The sequence below is a fragment of the Actinia tenebrosa genome, unplaced genomic scaffold (assembly GCF_029948245.1).
Source record: "Actinia tenebrosa isolate PJP-AT-01 unplaced genomic scaffold, QUT_ActTen_1.0 PGA_scaffold1__47_contigs__length_23844297, whole genome shotgun sequence".
Taxonomy (NCBI): Eukaryota; Metazoa; Cnidaria; class Anthozoa; order Actiniaria; family Actiniidae; genus Actinia; species Actinia tenebrosa.
The window spans coordinates 17,876,936-17,900,171 of NW_028292578.1; the positions used below are offsets into that span (position 1 = coordinate 17,876,936).

General features: G+C 37.0%; 3 protein-coding genes across 5 annotated transcripts; 2 read left to right on the forward strand and 1 right to left on the reverse strand.

Annotated features, from left to right (window-relative positions):
* Positions 1–1,317: 1,317 nt before the first annotated feature.
* On the reverse strand, positions 1,318–8,691 carry LOC148909998 (CDP-diacylglycerol--inositol 3-phosphatidyltransferase-like). Of its 3 annotated transcripts, none has more exons than XM_089032917.1 (7): positions 8,407–8,689; positions 6,520–6,654; positions 5,947–5,986; positions 5,334–5,447; positions 3,636–3,714; positions 2,825–2,906; positions 1,318–2,544 (listed from the first exon to the last, which is right to left on the reverse strand). In XM_089032917.1, the coding sequence occupies exons 1-7, from the start codon at positions 8,438–8,440 to the stop codon at positions 2,384–2,386; spliced, it is 645 nt and encodes a 214-aa protein (XP_088889043.1). In that variant the 5' UTR covers positions 8,441–8,689; the 3' UTR covers positions 1,318–2,383. The 3 variants fall into 3 exon arrangements, 2 of the variants coding, with proteins under 2 accessions (XP_088889043.1, XP_088889044.1); XR_016120248.1 differs by having other exon boundaries at positions 2,405–2,544; positions 3,584–3,714; XM_089032918.1 differs by lacking the exons at positions 1,318–2,544; positions 2,825–2,906 and adding an exon at positions 4,330–4,391 and having other exon boundaries at positions 3,579–3,714; positions 8,407–8,691.
* Positions 8,692–8,803: 112 nt separating this feature from the next.
* LOC148909999 (ethanolamine-phosphate cytidylyltransferase-like) lies at positions 8,804–10,841 on the forward strand. Its single transcript, XM_089032916.1, has 3 exons — positions 8,804–9,760; positions 9,831–9,985; positions 10,319–10,841. The coding sequence occupies exons 1-3, from the start codon at positions 8,891–8,893 to the stop codon at positions 10,434–10,436; spliced, it is 1,143 nt and encodes a 380-aa protein (XP_088889042.1). The 5' UTR covers positions 8,804–8,890; the 3' UTR covers positions 10,437–10,841.
* Positions 10,842–16,407: 5,566 nt separating this feature from the next.
* On the forward strand, positions 16,408–20,226 carry LOC148910000 (uncharacterized). The gene is made up of 2 exons (XM_089032924.1): positions 16,408–17,107; positions 17,243–20,226. The coding sequence occupies exons 1-2, from the start codon at positions 16,503–16,505 to the stop codon at positions 19,965–19,967; spliced, it is 3,330 nt and encodes a 1,109-aa protein (XP_088889050.1). The 5' UTR covers positions 16,408–16,502; the 3' UTR covers positions 19,968–20,226.
* Positions 20,227–23,236: the final 3,010 nt, after the last annotated feature.

The following is a 23,236-nucleotide window of genomic DNA, read 5'->3' on the forward strand; positions in this document are numbered from 1 at the left end:
GTGGACAACGTTAATGACATTGACTGTATATAATTTCTCCATGCGAATCACCGTATAATTTTCGGCTTTGTTGCAAGCGTTTAACGAAGCCGAAAATCGCGGTTTGGTTCTCCGAGTTGAACGGTTCCGAGAATTGTTATTCTTTAGTCTTTTTAAACCGTCTTACTCAGGAACCTTCTTTGGGATGCCAATTGCGAAAATTAATGATTATTTACGAGTTTGTTCGTAGAATTCAAAACTCAATATATTGGCACTGGCTCGCATCAGTCACTTACCTATGAGGTTTGGAACGTAGAATAGAACCTTCCACCTCATGATAGATCAATGGTATAGAATATAGCCTGGGTACAGCCCGACTAATGCACTAATTCGACATTTTTAGTGACCTAAAGGGTACCTATAAAACAACAACTTTATGCAAATAAATAAGACTATAGTGACGAACCAGTCATGTGTTACATCCAGAACCTCAGACTTGTACCCAGTCGTTACCTTTTGCCGCTACGGATCGCGGTGCGCAAAGATCCGTGGGAAGGAGAAAAAAGTAACGACGCTTCGCACAGGGAACTCACTAAATCCTTCCCATCAACCACAGCGTGAGATCAACAAAACAAGAGAAACGACTGATGATTTATAACATGATTTATAGCCCTCTGCCCCCTGTGGATCAAAACAATAAAGTGACGTCATTACAACGTGATATGCAATCCGATCTCCTCGAAAAAAACATTAAATTGTAGTTTAATCTATATGTAACATGTGTTCTAGTTGCTATGAAATCGGAATTTAAGGCATGGTAAGTACTCATGCAAAAAATATTGGGTTGAGTCACTTAAGGTATGGGAGGTCCAATGTTGGTAGGTGCTTATGCAAAGATATTGGGTTGAGTCACCTAAGGTATGGGAGGTTCAATGTTGGAAAGTGCTCATGCAAAGATATTGGGTTGAGTCACCTAAGGTATGGAAGGTTCAGTGTTGGTAGGTGCTCATGCAAAGATATTGGGCAGAGCCACCTTAAAGAGGCACTTGGATGAAAACACCCTGATTTTTGAAAGTCCAAATAATTGAAGTATTTGAGGATAATATGACTCAATAATGATTATGAAAATCAGATTAGTGAAAATTTTAGCCTGGGAGCCACTCGCTGTTGCGATATTTTGGGATAAAAGCGAAAAGAACAATAGGGTTGAATAAATGACGTCATTTACCCACAATTTAGATGCTGAATAAAATTGATAATTTTTTCCCACCACTTTTGATTGTGAAGGAAACATTTTGCTTGGCTACTATTGGGGCCATATAGATAAGTTTAAACAAGTTCAAGTCATTTCCAATTTTTATTGATTTTCGTCCAAGTGTCCCTTTAAATTTATCCCATTATTTGTTTAAAATTTACATAATATATATGTATATATAAGTCAACCTAAATATCTTGTTATATCCCCTTTCACAGTTCAAACTTCAACACTCACTGAATTTCCGTCAAAAGATGCAATATGATTTTTGAAGGCACAATGGTAAGATAATTCCATGTGGCTTAGGAATCACCTTCGGTCACACTACCCTGAGGTCCAGAGGTTCATAGCATAAAAAAAAACTGTCCTTTTTTCACGAGGGTAGCACTTAATAGCCAGTGGCTAACAAACCTGTGGCCCTCATTCCGTGATCGAATTGGAATTTAGGAGTTGATTTTTCAGAGGGAGGAAAACCGGAGAACCCGGAAAACCCTCGAAGCACAGGAGAGAACCAACAAACAACTCTACTCATATACAACACTGAACCCGTTGGGACTCGAACTCCGGTCGCATTGATGAGAGGCAAGCGCTCACACTGCTACACCACCCATGCTTCTCATTATCTTTTGAATTCTCCAAACCAATCAGATGCCTATATATAATAGCACAGGATCGAAATTTGACCCTAGCCTTGTTATTAATTTTTAATTTAATCAATACCTTGACACAGCAAAGTCATAGGTTAAAATCATGTCTTTACACATGTATAACTAGAGTGCAAAAAATTAATCCGTGAAACACTAATTACTAAATAGTACGAAAAAGTGTTAATCAAACAATATAGTACGAAAAAGTGTTAATTAAACAATATAGTACGAAAAAGTGTTAATTAAACAATATAGTACGAAAACGTGCTAATTAAACAACATAAAAACAATGGAATTTGCATGAAATTGTGCTATTTAGTATTACTTAAAGTTTCACGGTTATATTGCACTCTATGTGTCTTGTTTGTTGCTTATTTAAGACTTCTATGTCATGAGTTTCTTAAATTACCATACATGAGACTTTTGCTGATAATGACTGCCCTTTAAATAAAATGTACTGTCTTCCTCTCTCTGTCATCTACTGCTGCAACTCCATGTCTAGTCAATTGGTGACTTTGGCTCTCTCTGCCTCGTCAATAAGTACAACATTATAACAAGCTGCGTACAACTGAATAACACTGACTGTTTGTTTCAAGAAGCAAATTGGTGCCGTCACCCAAGCGAGGGCTTTCCATAATCCAAATGACATTCCAGCAATGGTCACTAGGACAACAAAATCCTAATTACAATGGGAAATTAATGACGTGGGGGATAGGTTACACAATCCTTTCTTGTTGCACAGGGTCACTCCTTTGTGAGCAATGGTATCAAGCAAGACACTGTGAGGGGAAGTGGGGAAGGGGGTGGGACAAGGCCAATGAAGCGAGGCAAGGCAAGGTGAGGCAAGGCGAGGCAAGGCAAGGCAAGGCAAGATTAAAGATTAAAGTGCAGTAACTCTTTTCATCAAGAACTGTGAGTTGAACTGGTATTGGTAAATACTCACTAACTGGACCAGAAGTGAAGTGAAGGAGATACAACAAACAAAAGAAAAGCTCATTTCCAGCACAGAAGATAAACAGGATTAACTGTGAAAAGACAGAAAATTTTGTAAAAACATGGAAAATAAAATTTTTACTTGACAATAAATTATGATGGAAAAAACACTAACAAAGGGAAAAAAAAGGCAGAAAGGTTGAAGAGAGTTATGAGAGAGGAATGAAAAAAAAAAGAGCCTGTATCACGTAGCAGCCGCGTTCACTGGAATGAAAAATTTCCTCTGTGTGGTCACACATTCTCTACTTTTCCATAGCCCATAATGCTTTGCCTCAGGGGGGTAACGAATCAAAAACTGTCCCAAATTGAAACATTCTTTAATTGAAAACATACTATACCTGCCTTTATCTATACAATACTGATTATCAGTTTATTCCAAGTTAATTTTGAGCGTTCAGAAGATCAAGAGGTTTGGTCTTACAGAAAATGTATTGACTCATGAAAAGTTGTTTAAAATTTACTTTAAACTTCTTCAAGCTTCTATCTTTTTCTGTGTTTTATTTCTTCATTTTATATTTGGTTATCAAATAAGGTATTTTAACATTGTCTGATCAGCCTTCAGCAAAATAAGCGCAGTTTTTATACTGTATCTCTGCAATACCCCCTGCAAAGCTGCAAAGTATTATTGGTATGGGAAAGTAGAGAATGGAAGTGCTTCAGGACCAGGTTACACGTGGTTAAACAAATAATTTGATTCTCATATTCTCACATGGTGCCACGCGAGAAAGGTCCATTAGAAAATGGTTGTGGTTTTTTGTCACCTTCTTGTAATAGATTCTCAAAAAGTAGTTTCCAGAAAGGTCAATTTTCTTATGGCTTGTATCTCCTTTCATCAAGGCACTGCAACAATCCATTATACTTTATCAATATGGTTCATTTAATAATAATAATAATAATAATAATAATAATAACAATGACAACGACAACAACAACGACAACAACAACAACAATGACAACAACAACAATAATAACTTTATTCTTATAAAGCGCCATTTCCATTTCTGTCCAATGTCGCTTCACAAATTACAATTAAACACTTAAAATATGTGGTAAAATAAGTAAGAATTATATGAAGATGTTAAAATATATATACATTAAAATTTATTTTCCTAGTTAGACCCAGCCTTTATACCGCGCCCCACATACATTAAAATAGCTGATATAATTTGTTTTGAAATATATTGCACACCCTAATTGGCTGGATAATACATTTGAGATGTAACGTGCACACTGATTGGTTGACTACTGTGTTTATATTGGAATAATTTTCGCAAGTCAATCCCAAAACGTAAAAAAAATTGCAAGCATTTGATTAAAGATCTTGTTTGAAAGACGGCATGCTGAAAGAACTTTTATCGCCTGGGGGGGTACTCTTGCCACGTTTAGGGTAGGGATGTGCTGCTGAGCCCTTTGAACCCTGACCCTGTTCCAGAGTAAAATTACTGAAATTCATACCCTGTTCCAGAGCAATATCGCTGAAAACCATACCCTTTTCCGGTTGTGCGAAAACGGATACCCTGTTTCAGAGAGGAGAGAGTGTGATTTCATATAACCTGTCTCAGAGTGAGATCAATTTTATATACACTGTTCCAGAGTAAAATCGCTGAAAACCATACCATGTTTGGTGGCACGGCGGTTTACCAGTATAGCGAATATAGGGCAGTACCCCCCCCCCCCCCGGGTTCTATCAAAACAAGTCATTGCTGTCAGAAGTGATTTAATTTTGGCCCTGATAAGGCACCATGTTTCAGACTGTTTCATTCTCATAGAAATAAGATTCTTTATTATCCAACTATTGAAGTTAGAGTAAAACTAATGCAGAAGAAAACCTAGAGCCTAAGTTAACTTGTATAGTAAAAGAAAACTAGTTTTGAAAAGTAGTTAAAAAAAAATCGTTTTGAAGCCTTCTTTTTGGTAAAACGTAAGCTCAGTTGTATAATAAATAACTTATTAGACATTAAATTATTATTATATATATATTATATGAGCGAGAGATCTGTATGAGGATTTAAAACCTCATACAGATCTCACGCGAATATCGTATATTACTTAAAAAATGTCTAGATTAATGCTTCTTTCTTAGAGTAAAAATTTCGACATTAAATGTAATTTGGCCGAAATAAGTCAACCTTATGCAAATCAGGACGAATTCTGTATCCGGGTTTACAGATGCATCCACGGTAGTGATTCTGTATTGTTCTAAGGTCATTAATTATTCATGATTTTTTTATGGGTAGAATACTAGTGGACATTTTTTTCTCATCTTTGTATTTTGTATTGCCCTATTTGGCTGGGCAAAATACAGCAAACTCAAAATCATATCAATTCATATTCCACCCTAAAATGTCTAATAAGATCTATTTATTTGAGTTGTATTTATATTGATGAAATGATACTCTAGGGAATGACATGTGATCTGAAATGAAAAATACATCACCTCAAAATTAAAACGTTTTTACCTTTGCACATGAATCCAGTGACTGGTGATGTCAAGGGCAACCAGTGTTTGGAAAATGAAAAGATAGGATGGATAGAAGACAGACAGCATCATCAACAAACATGTTGTCACACACCTAAGACAAGATTAATTATGATCACAGTTTTAGTTTTTATATTAGGGAGCGTAAGCATTGACTTGGAAACACACAACGACGATGGAATAAAGACATCAGGGATGAAACCCCTGGATCAGGGAATTTGTTTTTAGCAGGATAATTTGAAGATAACTAGAGATATAATAAAAAGCAAGAGTAACTTGAATTTTTGTGTGATTAGTTTACAACTGGAAATTCCATTGCCAATAAAGACAAAATTACTAGTGCACTTGTATAGACATGTTCAGTACCTTAAACACGTAACAATCCGACTTCCAGTTGTCGTTGCCGTGTGTTTCATCATCCATGCTTAAGCTCCCTATTACCGATATCTATGTGTGCAATTGGATGTTATGTCTTTCCTTTGGAAGTTGGTTAAATGGGCTGCAATTCAACAAGTGTTACATCTCTTGAGTGATCTCTCGTAAATCACAAATTGAAAATATCTTTTGACATACTGTACATATGGTGCACATACCTATCTGTCAACATGTCAAGGAATGCACCAAACTTTGTACCTATTGGACAATTAACCATTAATATTACAGTATAATTATAGATTATAATGGATACATAATTGTAATATATTTACACAAGATTTTATGCTTTAAGGAGCTCTGGTCACAATATGACATTTTTCAAAATTTTATTTGTACTTTTCCTAGCATAAAAGACCAGTTTTGAGTTTAAAATTACCACTATGTTCCTTGATTACAGACTCATTTACACAGGGTTAGCCTCTGTGGTATCTGTGTTTAAATATTTACAAATACCAATGGTAAAGTAAAGTTCATAACTTTAACACAAACACTTTGAAATATTGACGGACCTTGACTGGAACATGTGAATATTCTGCACAAAATCGAGGCCAACTCTGTGTAAATGAGTCCGTAATCAAGAAACACAGTGGTAATTTGGAACTTGAAAATGGTCTATTTCTCCTGTGCTGACATTATTTACATACGAATATAATTCATTTCAATATGCTTGACAAAAACCTGTATTCACATGCTTGACAAAAACCTGTATATTTGTCGGGTATAGTGCTTACTTTGGTTGAAGTATCTTGCTGCATGACCATCAACTGCATCCAACAACCCACTCACTATGTAAGCCACTGTTGCCTTGACATAATCAAACGGCATGTAGTAAAACGAAGCAAATGCCAATATGATTCTTAAATAACCTGTGAACATCAAGATAAATTGTTCATTGACTATAGACTCAATCCACTTGGACATAATTTTGATCCATATTCAGATAAATAGAGGATATTACATGGGCGAGCGGAGATACGAATTTTATCTTTGAGTGTTCAATTGATATCTCATGAGTGAGCGCACTCCAAGTGGCCATGTAATGTTCTGTTTATCACACAGACATAAATGAAACTTAAATAAAACAAAAGCTCAAAAATTCTTTATTAAAATACGTTACTATGTCAACAGCGATATCTTCACATGTGAAAGATATGGTATTTTCCACTGGTGAAAGATATCAAGTTTTTGACACTAGAGAAAAACTGGTATTTCTTTGATATCTATATAATAAAATGTAATATCAATTCCTTGAGTATCATTTCTTTGTCTGCTAGCTAGAAGGACAACTTATTTTCGGGTGGCTTAACCTATCTTTTTACCATTGCAATACTTACCAATCACACATGTCAAATATTACAATTTGTCATTGCGATAAAATAGGGTTTCAGTGGGCATCAACCAAAGTATTTTTATGACATTTTCAGAACAGAAAAAGTTTTCAAGGGAGCGTGCCTATGGAGTGCCATAGAAGCACCTTGATTTATGTCCATCAAAACTCAAAAACCAATTTGTTTTGTGTGTGATTGGAAGAAACTGTAATCGTTATCAAATTTACATGAATTACTTTTCCCCCGCGGGGGGGGGGGGGGGGGGGGTACTCCCATATATGAACTATACGGGGATGATCCGCTGAACAGGGTATGGTTTTTCGAGCTTCTTGTCATAAACAGGGTATGCAATTTCACTCAAGGTCCAAATTCTTCCTGAGTTTCTTGTCATATTCAGGATTTCTACTTTCGTATTGACTGAAACTGGTTACCATGGTCATAAAAAAATGATACGTGAGATGACATGATAATTGAAACAGGAACTCAGTGCAATTAATTATATCTTTTGTCATAAACAGGGTCTACAAATACGATTTTCTTTTGTCATAAACAGGGTACCCCTTTCAGTATTGACTGAAACTGGTTACCATGGTCATAAAAAAATGATACATGAGATGACATGATAATTGAAACAGGAACTCAGTGCAATTAATTATATCTTTTGTCATAAACAGGGTCTACAAATACGATTTTCTTTTGTCATAAACAGGGTACCCCTTTCAGAATCCCAGCGGAACACCCCTACCCAAATTCTGGCGGAGTACCCCCCGGGACTTTTCCCTTCTGCATCTTCATGCAAATGGTTACAATAAGTAAGACAAATTTGAATTCAATACAAATAAAAACCACTTCAAACTTTCCAAATTTGCTATTTTCGGTATTCACCGAACAGAAATATGGCAACCAACTTGAATAACTATTGTTGTACACTAACTAGTGACTGACTAGCCTTGTGTGCACGTGGAAACATAAAAGTGTTTTCACATGTATAAAGGCTAGTCAATCATTAGTCGGTGCAAAACAACAGCTATTTAAATTGGTCGCCATATTTTGATTTGGTGTATGCTCTTTTCCAATTTTTTATTTGCATTAGATTAAGATTAAAATTGTCACAGTTATTGTTGTTGAAGGAATAAGCACCAAAACCCCCAGACCATTCCTACCCATCTCCCAAACTTCCCAACCCCTCCCCCCAGTTGATTGGACAGATGCTGTTATTCCTAAGACGATGAAAAGGCCCACAAAGTTATTCACTTTCAAAAAAAATCGAAATATCAGTGAATAACTTACCTATCAGGTTAGGTATAAAGAGAAACACTCCCATCTTCCTCAATAAAACAAGGTTTTACGTATTTTTTTAACCAAGATGTCACGAACTCCTTGTCAAGATGGAAGATGCCCAAAGAAATGACGAAAAACGGTCCTATTAAATGCCAAAGAAACCAGAAGGGACTCTGAGCAAAAGAAATTTCAAATTTTAAGCTCTTTCACTCAAAAAAGTTCGAAATACTTAGCGAATGCTTCAAAAAAAATGCAAATAATAGAGGTAAATATTTAACTTGTCGACGAGCTGTGTCTTCTTAGAAGTTTATTCTCAGCTGCTGTTAATTTGACCAATCAGAATGAAGTAATTCAGGCACCTGATCGAATCGAACCAATCAGAGAGCACGAGATGGAAAGCGCTTCGTGGACAGCCTCTTTCTCTGTTGTATTTTCTCAGCGTGGAAATATTTCATCAATCTCTCTAAAAAGATCCAAATAATACGGAATTAAGATGCCCGATGAGCAAGACAGCAAGCGTAAAAAGCAAGTAAGAGTATGGACTGATGGCTGTTTCGATATGGTGCATTTTGGACACGCCAATGCGTTACGCCAAGCCAAGGCAATGGGAGATTACCTGATTGTAGGTGTTCACAGCGATGAAGAAATTGCTCATCACAAGGGTCCCCCCGTCTTTAACCAAGAAGAGCGGTACAAGATGGTCCGTGCAATCAAATGGGTTGATGAAATAGTTGAAGATGCTCCTTATATCACAACTCTAGAGACAATGGATTCTCATGGTTGTGAGTTCTGTGTTCACGGTGATGACATCACTTTATCAGCTGATGGCACAGACACATATCAAATAGTGAAAGACGCTCGGAGGTACAAGGAATGTAAGAGGACTGCTGGGGTATCCACTACTAATCTAGTGGGACGTATGTTGTTGTTGACCAAAGATCATTTCGATAAAGGAATTCCTATAAGCGCCTTAGACCCAGAACAAGTCAGCAGTGCCAGTTCTGACTCAGCAGCTAAGAGCCCCTGGACGTGTGTTTCTCATTTTCTCCCCACCACCCAAAGAATTGTTCAGTTTTCAGATGGGAAGGAGCCAAATCAAGAAGACAGAATTGTCTACGCAGCAGGTGCATTTGATCTTTTCCATGTTGGTTTTCTGGATTTCCTGGAAAAGGCCAAAGCAGAGGGTGACTATCTGATTGTTGGTTTACATACTGACCAGGTAGTGAATCGCTACAAGGGTAGTAACTACCCAATTATGAACCTGCACGAGAGGGTGCTTAGTGTTCTGGCCTGCCGATATGTTGATCAGGTCATAATTGGTGCACCTTACAGGGTATCTGAGGAATTAATGAATCAGTTTAAGGTAAACATTGATCATTTTATCCTTCCTACCCTGCCTAACTTTATATTAAAATAAATGCCTGATGTGGTAGGTTGATGTAGTTGTTCATGGGCAAACTCCCATAATGGAAGATCCCAATGGCAATGATCCCTATGAGATTCCTAGAAGAATGGGAACATTCAAGATCCTTGATAGCACTAGTAACATCACTACAGCTGACATCGTTGCAAGAATCATTCGTAATAAGTAAGTATCTATTTTATGCTATTGCTTTCTTTTTACTCCATGCATTCTCCAACCAGGACTACTCTTGATAGGTGCCTGTGAAGAGAGAGACTCAGCTGTGGGGGGGGGGGGGGGGGGGGGGGGGGGCTACAGCTTTACCAACCCTACGATAACATGATATAAAATGATGGCAGTAACTTAGTTCCACTATGTTGTTCTTGTCTTACAAAGTTGACAATCATGATGTACCCACATGCAGCATTCCAGCTTGTAACAATCAGAAGCAAACAAACTTCAATAAGCAATGCACAACTGAGTCTGATGTATTTATAATAATCCATAATTCTCGTTTAGGTTGAAGTATGAGGAAAGAAACAAGAAAAAGGAAGCAAAAGAACGGGCTTCTTACGATGCATTACAGCGACAAATGGAAGCTCTTGAATCCTCTAAGGAGAATAACAAAATAGTTTAAGCACTAGCTCCTTCCACCCTCAGTGTTGGTTGTACCTTTAAACAGATAACTTTTTTAATAGATAAATACCATATCAATTTGGTTGTTAATTCTAATTATTATTCACATCAAAATCCATAATGTTCGAGGATTTTTTTACCATACTAACTAAAACTGGCATTTTACATTATTTTTATTTTGAGAAGGAATAGGGGATGGGTGGTGAGGATTTAGTATTTTATGGGTTGATTTCCATAGGTTTGTATTCTACCTAATCTCAAAATTTCTTAGTGTTTCTTGCCCCCATGTAAAGAAAGTTTATTGTGATGGCTTTCATTGAATTTTAATGTTAACCATTTTGGAATGCCAAATTGTTTATTGTCAATTTTTGGGAGGGGTAGCTGTGAATAAAATATGTGAACAGGGCTTGTGCTACTCCTTAAACTCCTTGAATTTAATTCACGTTTTCAAGGGCACTTGAAAAGCTCTTGAATTTTACGATTTCAGCAAAACTCCTTGAAATCTTCTTGAATTTTTGCTTCAGTCATTGCTTGCATGGTTCTGAAATAGATCTAGTCAGAAAGATCGGAAAACATGAAAGTCGGCCATGACAGTGCAACCACTGTGTAAAACTTTGGAATAGTTAGCTGAACATACTTCTTGAAAATTCATTTTTGGGTCCTTGAATAGTCCTTGAATTTTAAATGGTTACCTTACCATGAACCCTGTGAGAAATAATGCAATTATTTGTGGTAAATTTGTTGGGCAAACTATTTACTGTGACCTTACAAATGGTGGGTAGATAAATGGATATCTCTGTGGAATATTTTGATGACGGACATAAGACAGGTTTAAAATCACTAATTTATTTGCATCAGTGAGTGTGAAAGGAGATATTGAGGTTAGCCTTATCGTGAATATCTCCTAGGATTGAATTAGAATATAGTACTTGGTTTTTACAGAGGGAAGAAAACTGGAGAACCCGGAAAACCCTAGAAGCACAGGAGAGAACCAACAAAAAGCTCAACTCACATTCAACACCAAGCTTGTCGGGACTCGAACCCAGGCCGCAATTGGTGAGAGGCGAGCGCTCTCACTGCTACACCACCCATGCTTCCCATGAAATTAATCATAAAATTTTGGGTAGATCAAAAATGCTATTTGATTTTCATGGGCAAAATTGCATATCTTGTTTCAAGTTGGCTCCTAGTCAAAAGGAGATGATCCACAAACATTTCCAATTCCGCTAATGGTTTTTCAGGGCACTCTGTACGATTTTTAATTTGTAAGATTATTATTAAAAAATGCAATGCAATAATAATGATTATTATTAACAGATAGTAGTAATTAATCTACTAGAGCACATGCAGCAAAACCATGCAATAAAAACAAAGTTGATACTGACAAATAGTACTATTGATTGATTGACGAACTTCACCATGCTAAAAAACATAATGAGTTAATTAGCATATGCATATAAGTATGGTAGGGATACTGCAACAGCGTTGGCCAATTTCTGTATGCCCAGTTAATAGAAAAGTACTTTAGTGACTCATAGTTGCTATGACTCAACAGAACATTCATTACACAAAGACAAATAACACAAGAGACCATTTGTGTCTGGTTGATAGCAACTATTAGTCACTAAATAGCTACTATTTTCTCATTGATGGTTTTCAACCATTCCCAAGAGAATTAAATAACAAAAGACATGGCGGCCATGTTGGAAGGGCTAAAGAGTATAAATTAGCTCATAAATGAAGTTAGCAATATTTATAACAAGTTGAAATGAAATTCACTTTAGGGACTGGTCATAAAATATAGGGGTGTCTTCGCCCATTATAAAATGATGCTGAAAATGTGATGACCCAACCCCAGTTTAGAAGCAATATTGCAGATGACCCACCCCTGAAAGAAGGATCCACTGATCAGATTTACCTATATTCAATCTAAATCCCAAAAGAATGTTCTTGGTTGCACACGTCTGCCACTTCTTGTAACATTGACTGTTTCGGCTTCTTCTTTGTCTCTGTCAGCGTCTTCCCCACTATCAGTAATTCCTATTTCATGAGTAACAATGTAAGTTTCTTCGTCGCTATCCAAATCTTCAGTATCCTCATCAGGTTCCTCACATGAATTATCATCATCTTCAGTGTCCTCGCGTGAAGTACCATCTTCTTCATGCTCTTCCTCTGTTGTACTTGTCGTAGTATTTAAAAGCTGCATAGACAGCCAAGCATTTATTACTTGGACTTTCTCACTTTTGTACATTTTGCGCTTGAGCAAGTTGTGCTTTTTTAAAAAGAGGTCCAAGATTACAACCCTCTGCTTCTTAAGCATTCTGCTTTCTTGCATGTCTTTCCAGTCATAGTCTTCGCATGCTTTAAGTTTCTCTGCTTCCTTAATTTTTTCTTTTCATTTGCCCTTTTAATTTTTCATTCGAAGGTACTACAGATGTTCTACATACTTCCTAACCAGATCCTCTGCAACTGCAAATTCCCTTGAGAAATTCCGATGATGACAATTATAATACTCTATTTCGTATTAGAAAACTCATTAATAATTCATGAAGAAAACACAATAGGAATCATGACCATGAAGGTGATTTTATATCTGATATAGATTCATCTTCATTTGCATAAACTTTAACTTGGATTTTCTCTATCAAACTTGGTTCATTTCGTAAAGAATTCTGTACAATACGAGAACATACATCATGAGTTTTCTAAGCCGTTTAATAAACTCGCAGATCGTGTCTTATCGGGTCTAAAACCACTCGGCTGCGCCTCGTGTTTTATACCCGATAAAACACTCCTGCTCGTTTATTAAACAGTACATGGCCCACCCTTTTTAGTTGTCAAATTTTATCAGCCCACCCCAATGAAGGAGTTCAAAATTATGTGACCCACCCCCTGAATTTGCCCCCCGCCCACCCCCCATACTTTATGATACAAATAAAGTATAAAATACAAGTAAATACCTCGAATAACAAAGAGTTTTGTCATAACGTGTTTTATTTGTTAGAGCCTTGGTACTTTGATCTTGGTCAAATGATTTATAATTTGGGCAACTGAACTGTTTTTGTACCAACCCCTCTCCCCTAAGGTAAAGATCTCAAATTAATATAATTTTTCTTCTTTCTAAGGATTTCTTCAGGATTTGTTGGATCATATTATAACAAAGGTCTGCGGGATTCCTATGTTTGGGGGTAAATTCCTATCAGGGGGTTATCGAGGAATTCCCAAAATGAGGTAGAGTCTCTCTCCACCAATCTGACCAATAACAGGGGTCACAGGCACCTTAGAACTCCCATGGACAACCCCTTTCCTTGGAATATAAAGCCCTCAATTGAGATGGGTCGATTTGGCATTGCATTGCATTGTGGCACTGCTTTTAAGAGCACAAAATAAACACTAGCTTGGAAATCAGTTCCACAATGCAATGTAATGCAAATGATTCAAGCCGTTATGTTGGAAGAATTTGAAAAAAGATATTTTTAACAAATTCTGTTACATCTTCTAACACGGCGACCATGGCTTTCGTTATTTTACTTGGGAATGATTGCAAACCAAGAATGGCTTTTGCGTCAGACCCTACAGAATGCATGCCATGCCCGCAGATGAAAAGCCCGTGTCACGAACGTGGACATGACACGGCAAGACATACGCCAGACCAATCACATTGCGCGAGAATTTACTCTCCATCCAATCAAATACCCGAAACACGCGGGCGCGGACACGATCAAGCTAAAACACGACACTGCCAGACCAATCACATTACCTGTTATCCTATCATTATCGCGCTTCATGGCACATAGGGCTATAGAACATTCACATTGCCAAGGGAAAAAAACAGCCAATCAAGGCAAGTAAAGGCACGGCAAGGCACACATACGGCATGCACTGAGCTTTCCACAGCCTGCAGTACGAAAATTGTTCTATTACGTACGGTGGTCCACAGGGGACAGCTGCAAGCAAATAAAAGCAAAGCAAAACTTGGCGGCGCTACATAGCACTTCTGAACTATAAAATACCGCGTTCGCCAAATTGGCCGCCATCTCCGATTTGCTAAACACTCTGCTAGTTCCAGTTCTTCCTTTACCATGCGTGCGCAGAAGTTCTTAGCAACGTTTGTTTTATTTTGTCATATTTTGCTTTATTTTCTAAGTAACTTTTGAATTATTTGCCGCAGCTTTTACCGATTTGCAGCAAATTGTACTTGTTTCCAACTATCATTCGATTGCAGCTGCCCTCTGTGGTCACTCAGGGAAGGTACGTTTTTTACTGTGGGAAAAGGGCTTGGGGATTCGCAGTAAACTTTCTAAAAATGTATGTAGCCTAAAACAATTCACGACCCTCCTATTAAGCTTTCTTCGAAATAAAAAGGTTTGATCTTCCGTAAAATTATAAATGACCCCCTCCCCCCTGAAGCCCCAGCCGCCCCCCCCCCCCCCCCACATACATTGAAAAACGTACCTTCAAATATGGGTGGGAAAAATAACGAACTATCTAGATGATAAACCATATCTAGCGTACACAAAACAACCACAGGGTACCTCTTTCATCCACTGAATTCCATTTGGAACTTAGAAGTTGATTTTGACAGAAGGTAAGAAAAATGGAGTAAAGTAAACTCTCAAAGCACAAGAGAAAACCAACAAAAAATTCTACTCACACAAGAGATTGTGTCCGGGAATCAAACCTGGATAGCCTTAGTAAGAGGAAAGCGCTCTACCTCACCGCTACGCCAGCTGTGTTTCCCAAACAATCGAAGAAATGAAGAACCAATCAAAACTTAGATTGGAAGGACGCCAAAAAAGTTCATAGAAATTTTGTCAGTTTACAGTTGAGAGAATGGGCGAGTTTTGACTGTTTCGTTTTTCGTCGATACGAAAGCACGCCTAAAAGAAAACTCAAGCTCTAGACATCAAAGGAAAACTCAAAAGGTATACTATATCATTTTTGTCAACCAGGTTCGATGAAACTTCCGCTTTCAGTATGCAGATGACCATAAAATATCCTTGAAAGCGCTTCTGAAACCGATGAAATACACCTTTTGCCATTCATTAACAGAAAATGTACATTCATTTGTGCCAATAGTTGTATCAATAACGTGTAATGTACTTTCATCAACACCACAAGTAACATCATTAGCGCGGATCAACTTTCAATAACGACAATTGAATATGCGTGTACATTCATAGGCAGCAATGGACAATCAATAGCGCGTTTGTTCATTCATATGCGCGGAATGTATTTTCTTGTGCGCGAAATTCAACTTCAATAACACCAAATGACAGACAATTGCATTTATGGACAATCATTTACCCAAAAGTGAAAATTCATTAGTGCTATTAGCATAATCATTGACAATCTATAACGCGCTTGGACAATCATGAGGGTCAACGTTATATTCTATAGCGTGGTTCGACAAACATTTGCATGATTCGAATAAACAATAAGAGAAATAAAACAATCATTAGCGATTTTTTAAAAAACTATTTTAGCCTTCAATTTCTTCGCCATTTATACATCGTGGCAAATACGTTTGCATATATCTGAACCACTGATCACATTTAGCGATAGTGATGGTTGCCACATTTCTCTGGAACCCTTCCATTAGCAACTGCTTTCTGTAGAGACCTAGAGCAATCCCTTGTCGTCTTGCCTCAGCCCAATAGTTCGTATGTTGTTGGATCTCTGGACGGCTGATGTCGGCTTTAATTGCTGCTTTAAGTGAGCTAATTGCTATTCTCCTACGCAGCCGCTATTATGGAGGCAGTTTCCTGAGTTTTTTATATGTATTAAAGTGATTAAAAAAAAAACCGCTAATGATTGTTTTATTTCTCTTATTGTTTATTCGAATCATGCAAATGTTTGTCGAACCACGCTATAGAATATAACGTTGACCCTCATGATTGTCCAAGCGCGTTATAGATTGTCAATGATTATGCTAATAGCACTAATGAATTTTCACTTTTGGGTAAATGATTGTCCATAAATGCAATTGTTTGTCATTTGGTGTTATTGAAGTTGAATTTCGCGCACAAGAAAATACATTCCGCGCATATCGAGCGCTTTATTTCACATGGCGTGCAGACGTCTTTACTGTCGCTCTGTATTTTTGCTCAATTTTATTGCTCTATGGCTTATCTTTTCATATGAATATGGAACTAATGGATTCAACGAAGTCTTATCTAGCAATAATTTGTCTTTTGGTGGAGATTCCGTGAAGATTGAAGTAAGAAATTTCCATTCTTGTTCGTGGAACCACAAACGCCTAATAATTCGTATAGCACGTGGGAAAGGTTACTTCTCTTCTCGAATTAAGTACCATTCAAATTCTGTCTCTGGATTCCATCTAATTCGTCTATTTATCAGTGGAGATATATGTTTAAATCCTGGTCCTGATGAATGTCAGACTTGTGGTCGAACCATCGCTAAAAACCACCGAGTTCTGAGTTGTGATATTTGCAACCGTTCACACCATATCAAGTGTCAAGCATTTACTCCTAAGGATTTTCTGAGGCTGAAAAATAGCTCTGAAGGCAATTGGACCTGTCCAACATGTATCTCTGATGTTTTACCCTTCATTGATAATCCTTTTAACGATAGTTTTAATGATAATCAGAGTGAAGACAAGAACAACAAGTCCTTTAATGGCCAGGAAGCCGGAGAAGATTCTATCGAATGGTATGAATCTAATGTCAACAATTATTATAAATACAACTTGAAACTGGCTCATATTAATATCAATGGACTGTTGAATAAACTGGACGAAGTCAAAGTCATTCTCAACCGTAAATTATTTGATGTATTCTTTATTAGTGAGACTAAAATCGACAAGACCGTATCAGATTCCAAACTCAAACATCCTGGTTATCGCTTATTGCGACGAGACCGTAAAAAAGGTGGTGGTGGTTTATTGGCATACGTACGTGACGATTTGGTCGCTTACAGAAGACATAAAATCGAACCTGATGATTTGGAGTGCATGTGCTTGGATTTAAAGGACTCTACCAACTCTCGATTTATTGTGCTTGCCTGTTACAGATCTCCAGGTAAATGCAAAATATCTGACTTTATCCAATCTTTATCTACGACTGCTGAGGAGATTTTTAGATTACGAAATGAGATTCTTATAGTGGGAGACTTAAATATGGACATGTATGAAAACGAGCTGGATGGAAGAAAACCTAATAAAACACTGGTTGAGTTCTGCAGAAAGTTTTGCTTTGTTAACCAAATATCCGAACCGACTCGAGTTACTGAAAAATCCAAAACATTGATTGACGTCATTTTGTCTAGTCATGCTGAGCGCTATGCAACTAGTGGCACCTTACCTCTCGGAATCAGTGACCATGACCTTATTTATATTATCAGAAAATGCAAATTACCGAGACCTAAACCTCGCACTATTGAATATCGCAGCTTCAAGAACTTTAAAGAAGAGGATTTTATTTCTGCTCTGCAAAACGTTCCATGGCATACTGCGTTTAGTTACGACGATGCTGATGAAATCTGGGATCATTGGTCAAAACTTTATAAAGACATACTGGATTTACACGCTCCCTTAAAGAAGAAGCAAATAAGATCTGACCAATTACCATGGATAACGCCTGAAATATCGCGTGAGATATCTCGTCGCAATCGTCTTTTTAAACAACACAAGAAAAATCCAACAGTCAACTCCTGGGAGTTGTATCGTAAACAACGGAATAAAGTTAGATCTCTCAAACGTAAAGAAACAAAGGCCTTTTGTTATAAAGCCTCAAATAATATAAAGAATCCTGGTGAGTTTTGGAAGAAGATGAGACCCTTGATGCCCAACAGTAAATCTTCTGGTTCAAACAAAATTCAACTGATTGAAAATAACGCCTTATTATCTGATTCTAAACTTGTAGCTGAAACCTTGAATGATTATTTCATTAATGCTGCTGGTTCATATGATTCTACCTCGAACGATTTTTCTGATCACCCAAGCATACGTCGTATTGGAATGAAGAACTGTGATCTCAACTTTGATTTTCACATGGTAGATGAACCGTATATAAAGGATATTTTGGATAAACTTAACCCCAAAAAGTCAGTTGGTATTGACAAGATATCTCCTAAAGTCCTCAAGTTCTCGTCAACAATTTTATCTTGCGAAATTACACGTCTCATCAATTGTTTCATTTGCAGTCAGTCATGTCCTCTGGAATGGAAATCTAGTAATGTGACACCGATTCATAAAAGATCGGACGAAACTGATAAAACTAACTATCGTCCAATTTCCATTTTATCGACCATTTCCAAAATCTACGAGAAAGTTTTATATGATCAAATATATACTGCTATTTCTCCTCATTTTTCTAACAACTTGTCTGGATTTTTAAAGGGACATTCCTGTTGTACAGCTCTAATTAAAATAATTGATGATTGGCGTGCAAGTTTAGATGATAGGAAAGGAATTGTTACCATAGCAGTAGATCTCAGCAAAGCCTTTGATTCCATCAACCATAATTTGCTTATTGCAAAGCTTAAAGCCTACGGCTTTAACACAGATGCAATTCTTCTTATGAAAGCCTATCTCCTTGGTCGCCGCCAAAGAGTTCGGGTTGACAACGTATTTTCTGAGTGGCAACCAATAACAGCTGGAGTACCTCAAGGATCCTTACTTGGACCGCTTCTGTTCAACATCTTTGTGAATGACTTGAATGACTTCATCTCTACAGTATCTCTACGTATGTATGCTGATGACACTACTGAATACTATGCTGACTACTCTCCTATGGTACTAAACTATACTATCAACAAGGAACTTAACTCCATCAAGGAGTGGGTTACTAGTAACCATCTGTCAATCAACACTGTAAAGACTCAAGCTCTCGTCATCGGAACGAACACTTACAAGTACAATCTTCTATTGGGTGATAATCCTGTGAAAATCAAGGACTCTTTAAAGATACTTGGCGTTACCATTGACTCAAAATTAACTTTTGAGGAACATTTAAATGTCCAGCTTAATAAGGCTTATGCTAAGACAAACGCTTTACGTAGAATAAGACGTTTAGTTCCAGCGCATGTTATGATTCAATTATATAGGGCTTTTATTTTGCCTCATCTTGAGTATTGTAGCCCTGTGCTGGTGGGAATATCTAAGTCACTCTCAAATAAATTAGAAGAAGCCAATTATTATATTCTTAGAACTTTATTAGGCCTATCTAAATCTAATTCTTATGACAGCATTCTTAAATCAATTAATATGCGTACCGTAGAACATAGGAGATATTTCCAAGTTTTAGTCTTACTTTTTAAATGCATCAAAGGGAATGGCCCTAGATATATTAATGACTTTTTCAAATTTCGTACAGTTAAGTATAATTTAAGAGGCTCTGGTACTAAACTTGAGCAATATTCATTTAACAGTAAATGGCATCTTAATTCTTTTGTATCCATAGCTAGTCATCTTTGGAACAATTTACCATCTAATGCGAGAAATGCTGTTAACGTAAATAGCTTTAAGAATATCATACGTAAATTAGACTTCATACCTTTTATATATCGTTAGATAAATTTTTATTTATCATATATTGGATATATATATATATATATATTTTTTCTTATTTCCTTTATTAACTTCCCATTGTAAATAGATATTTATCATTTCATATTTTATATTTATTGCATATATACATATATATATTATATTTTATATCACTTTAATTTAGGTTATTTCTTAATAGATTAGTGCACGTGCGCATTTTAAACGAGTATGTGAAATGCTCCTAGGCGTTATGTGGATAAATAAACTATTATTATTATTATTATTATTATTATGAATGTACAAACGCGCTATTGATTGTCCATTGATGCCTATGAATGTACACGCATATTCAATTGTCGTTATTGAAAGTTGATCCGCCCTAATGATGTTACTTGTGGTGTTGATGAAAGTACATTACACGTTATTGATACAACTATTGGCACAAATGAATGTACATTTTCTGTTAATGAATGGCAAAAGGTGTACTTCTTTAGACATTTTGCCCGGCTTTTGTTTGAAATCATTAGAAAAAGTACATACTTTACAGTTAAAATAGTACAGTCTTAAAGGCCGTGTGATCTTTTAAGATCAAACTGCTTTTTGCGAATTTGTGGATACTTAAATGCCCTTTCTGTGTATTACACAGAGATCAAAATATTAATTCGTTCGATTTAAAAATCCATTAAAGTGCACCTAACCCCTGATAGGATACTTTCAGTATTGATTAAAGTCTTAAAGGCTGCGTGATCTTTCAAGATCAAACTGCTTTAGCGAACTCGTGGATATTATTCTGTGAATACGGAGATCAAATATTGATTCGCTCGATTTAAATGTCCATAGATCGATTTTACTGGTAAGATGGATAATCGACGTTATATTTTCCAGGCTTGTATCTTACTGTTAGCTCATACTTATGTAGACTCATGATCATCTCAGTTCTGCAGGCGCAAAGGACTGCCGCTTGATAAAGATTCTTGAGTAGGATGTTCTCAAGAACCTTATGTACTATTTGTATTATTTTGTACCTTCAAATATGGGTGGGAAAAATAACGAACTATCTAGATTATAAATCATCTAGCGTACACAAAACAACCACAGGGTGCCTCTTTCATCCACTGAATTCCATTTAGAGCTTAGAAGTTGATTTTGGCGTAGGGACGAAAAAGGGAGTAAAATAAACTCTCAAAGCACAGGAGAAAACCAACAAACAATTCTACTGACACACGAGATTGTGTCCGCGGGGAATCAAACGTGGATAGCCTTGGTAAGAGGAAAGCGCTCTACCTCACCGCTACGCCAGCTGTGTTTCCCAAACAATAGAAGAAACGAAGGACCAATCAAAACTTAGATTGGAAGGACGCCAAAAAAGTTCATAGAAATTTTGTCAGTTTACAGTTGAGAGAATGGGCGAGTTTTGACTGTTTCGTTTTTCGTCGATACGAAAGCACGCCTAAAAGAAAACTCAAGCTCTAGACATCAAAGGAAAACTCAAAAGGTATACTATATCATTTTTGTCAACCAGGTTCGATGAAACTTCCGCTTTCAGTATGCAGATGACCATAAAATATCCTTGAAAGCGCTTCTGAAACCGATGAAATACTTCTTTAGACATTTTGCCCGGCTTTTGTTTGAAATCATTAGAAAAAGTACATACTTTACAGTTAAAATAGTACAGTCTTAAAGGCTGTGTGATCTTTCAAGATCAAACTGCTTTAGCGAACTCGTGGATATTATTCTGTGAATACGGAAATCAAATATTGATTCGCTCGATTTAAATGTCCATAGATCGATTTTACTGGTAAGATGGATAATCGACGTTATATTTTCCAGGCTTGTATCTTACTGTTAGCTCATACTTATGTAGACTCATGATCATCTCAGTTCTGCAGGCGCAAAGGACTGCCGCTTGATAAAGATTCTTGAGTAGGATGTTCTCAAGAACCTTATGTACTATTTGTATTATTTTGTACCTTCAAATATGGGTGGGAAAAATAACGAACTATCTAGATTATAAATCATCTAGCGTACACAAAACAACCACAGGGTGCCTCTTTCATCCACTGAATTCCATTTAGAGCTTAGAAGTTGATTTTGGCGTAGGGACGAAAAAGGGAGTAAAATAAACTCTCAAAGCACAGGAGAAAACCAACAAACAATTCTACTGACACACGAGATTGTGTCCGCGGGGAATCAAACGTGGATAGCCTTGGTAAGAGGAAAGCGCTCTACCTCACCGCTACGCCAGCTGTGTTTCCCAAACAATAGAAGAAACGAAGGACCAATCAAAACTTAGATTGGAAGGACGCCAAAAAAGTTCATAGAAATTTTGTCAGTTTACAGTTGAGAGAATGGGCGAGTTTTGACTGTTTCGTTTTTCGTCGATACGAAAGCACGCCTAAACGAAAACTCAAGCTCTAGACATCAAAGGAAAACTCAAAAGGTATACTATATCATTTTTGTCAACCAGGTTCGATGAAACTTCCGCTTTCAGTATGCAGATGACCATAAAATATCCTTGAAAGCGCTTCTGAAACCGATGAAATACTTCTTTAGACATTTTGCCCGGCTTTTGTTTGAAATCATTAGAAAAAGTACATACTTTACAGTTAAAATAGTACAGTCTTAAAGGCTGTGTGATCTTTCAAGATCAAACTGCTTTAGCGAACTCGTGGATATTATTCTGTGAATACGGAGATCAAATATTGATTCGCTCGATTTAAATGTCCATAGATCGATTTTACTGGTAAGATGGATAATCGACGTTATATTTTCCAGGCTTGTATCTTACTGTTAGCTCATACTTATGTAGACTCATGATCATCTCAGTTCTGCAGGCGCAAAGGACTGCCGCTTGATAAAGATTCTTGAGTAGGATGTTCTCAAGAACCTTATGTACTATTTGTATTATTTTGTACCTTCAAATATGGGTGGGAAAAATAACGAACTATCTAGATTATAAATCATCTAGCGTACACAAAACAACCACAGGGTGCCTCTTTCATCCACTGAATTCCATTTAGAGCTTAGAAGTTGATTTTGGCGTAGGGACGAAAAAGGGAGTAAAATAAACTCTCAAAGCACAGGAGAAAACCAACAAACAATTCTACTGACACACGAGATTGTGTCCGCGGGGAATCAAACGTGGATAGCCTTGGTAAGAGGAAAGCGCTCTACCTCACCGCTACGCCAGTTGTGTTTCCCAAACAATAGAAGAAACGAAGGACCAATCAAAACTTAGATTGGAAGGACGCCAAAAAAGTTCATAGAAATTTTGTCAGTTTACAGTTGAGAGA

Bases quoted from the DNA above. Each gene is read 5' to 3' on its own strand.
- LOC148909998 (XM_089032917.1), bottom strand. From the start codon at position 8,440: ATGGGAGTGTTTCTCTTTATACCTAACCTGATAG. The intron at 3,715-5,333 runs GTAAAAACGTTT...GGATTGTTGCAG, and splicing joins CACTGGATTCATGTGCAAAG to TGCCTTGATGAAAGGAGATA. The intron at 2,545-2,824 runs GTGAGTATTTAC...TTGTTGTCCTAG, and splicing joins CTTCACTTCTGGTCCAGTTA to TGACCATTGCTGGAATGTCA.
- LOC148909999 (XM_089032916.1), top strand. From the start codon at position 8,891: ATGCCCGATGAGCAAGACAGCAAGCGTAAAAAGCAAGTAAGAGTATGG. The intron at 9,761-9,830 runs GTAAACATTGAT...CTGATGTGGTAG, and splicing joins AATTAATGAATCAGTTTAAG to GTTGATGTAGTTGTTCATGG. The intron at 9,986-10,318 runs GTAAGTATCTAT...ATTCTCGTTTAG, and splicing joins GCAAGAATCATTCGTAATAA to GTTGAAGTATGAGGAAAGAA.
- LOC148910000 (XM_089032924.1), top strand. From the start codon at position 16,503: ATGGCGTGCAGACGTCTTTACTGTCGCTCTGTATTTTTGCTCAATTTT. The intron at 17,108-17,242 runs GTATGAATCTAA...ATTCTTTATTAG, and splicing joins GGAGAAGATTCTATCGAATG to TGAGACTAAAATCGACAAGA.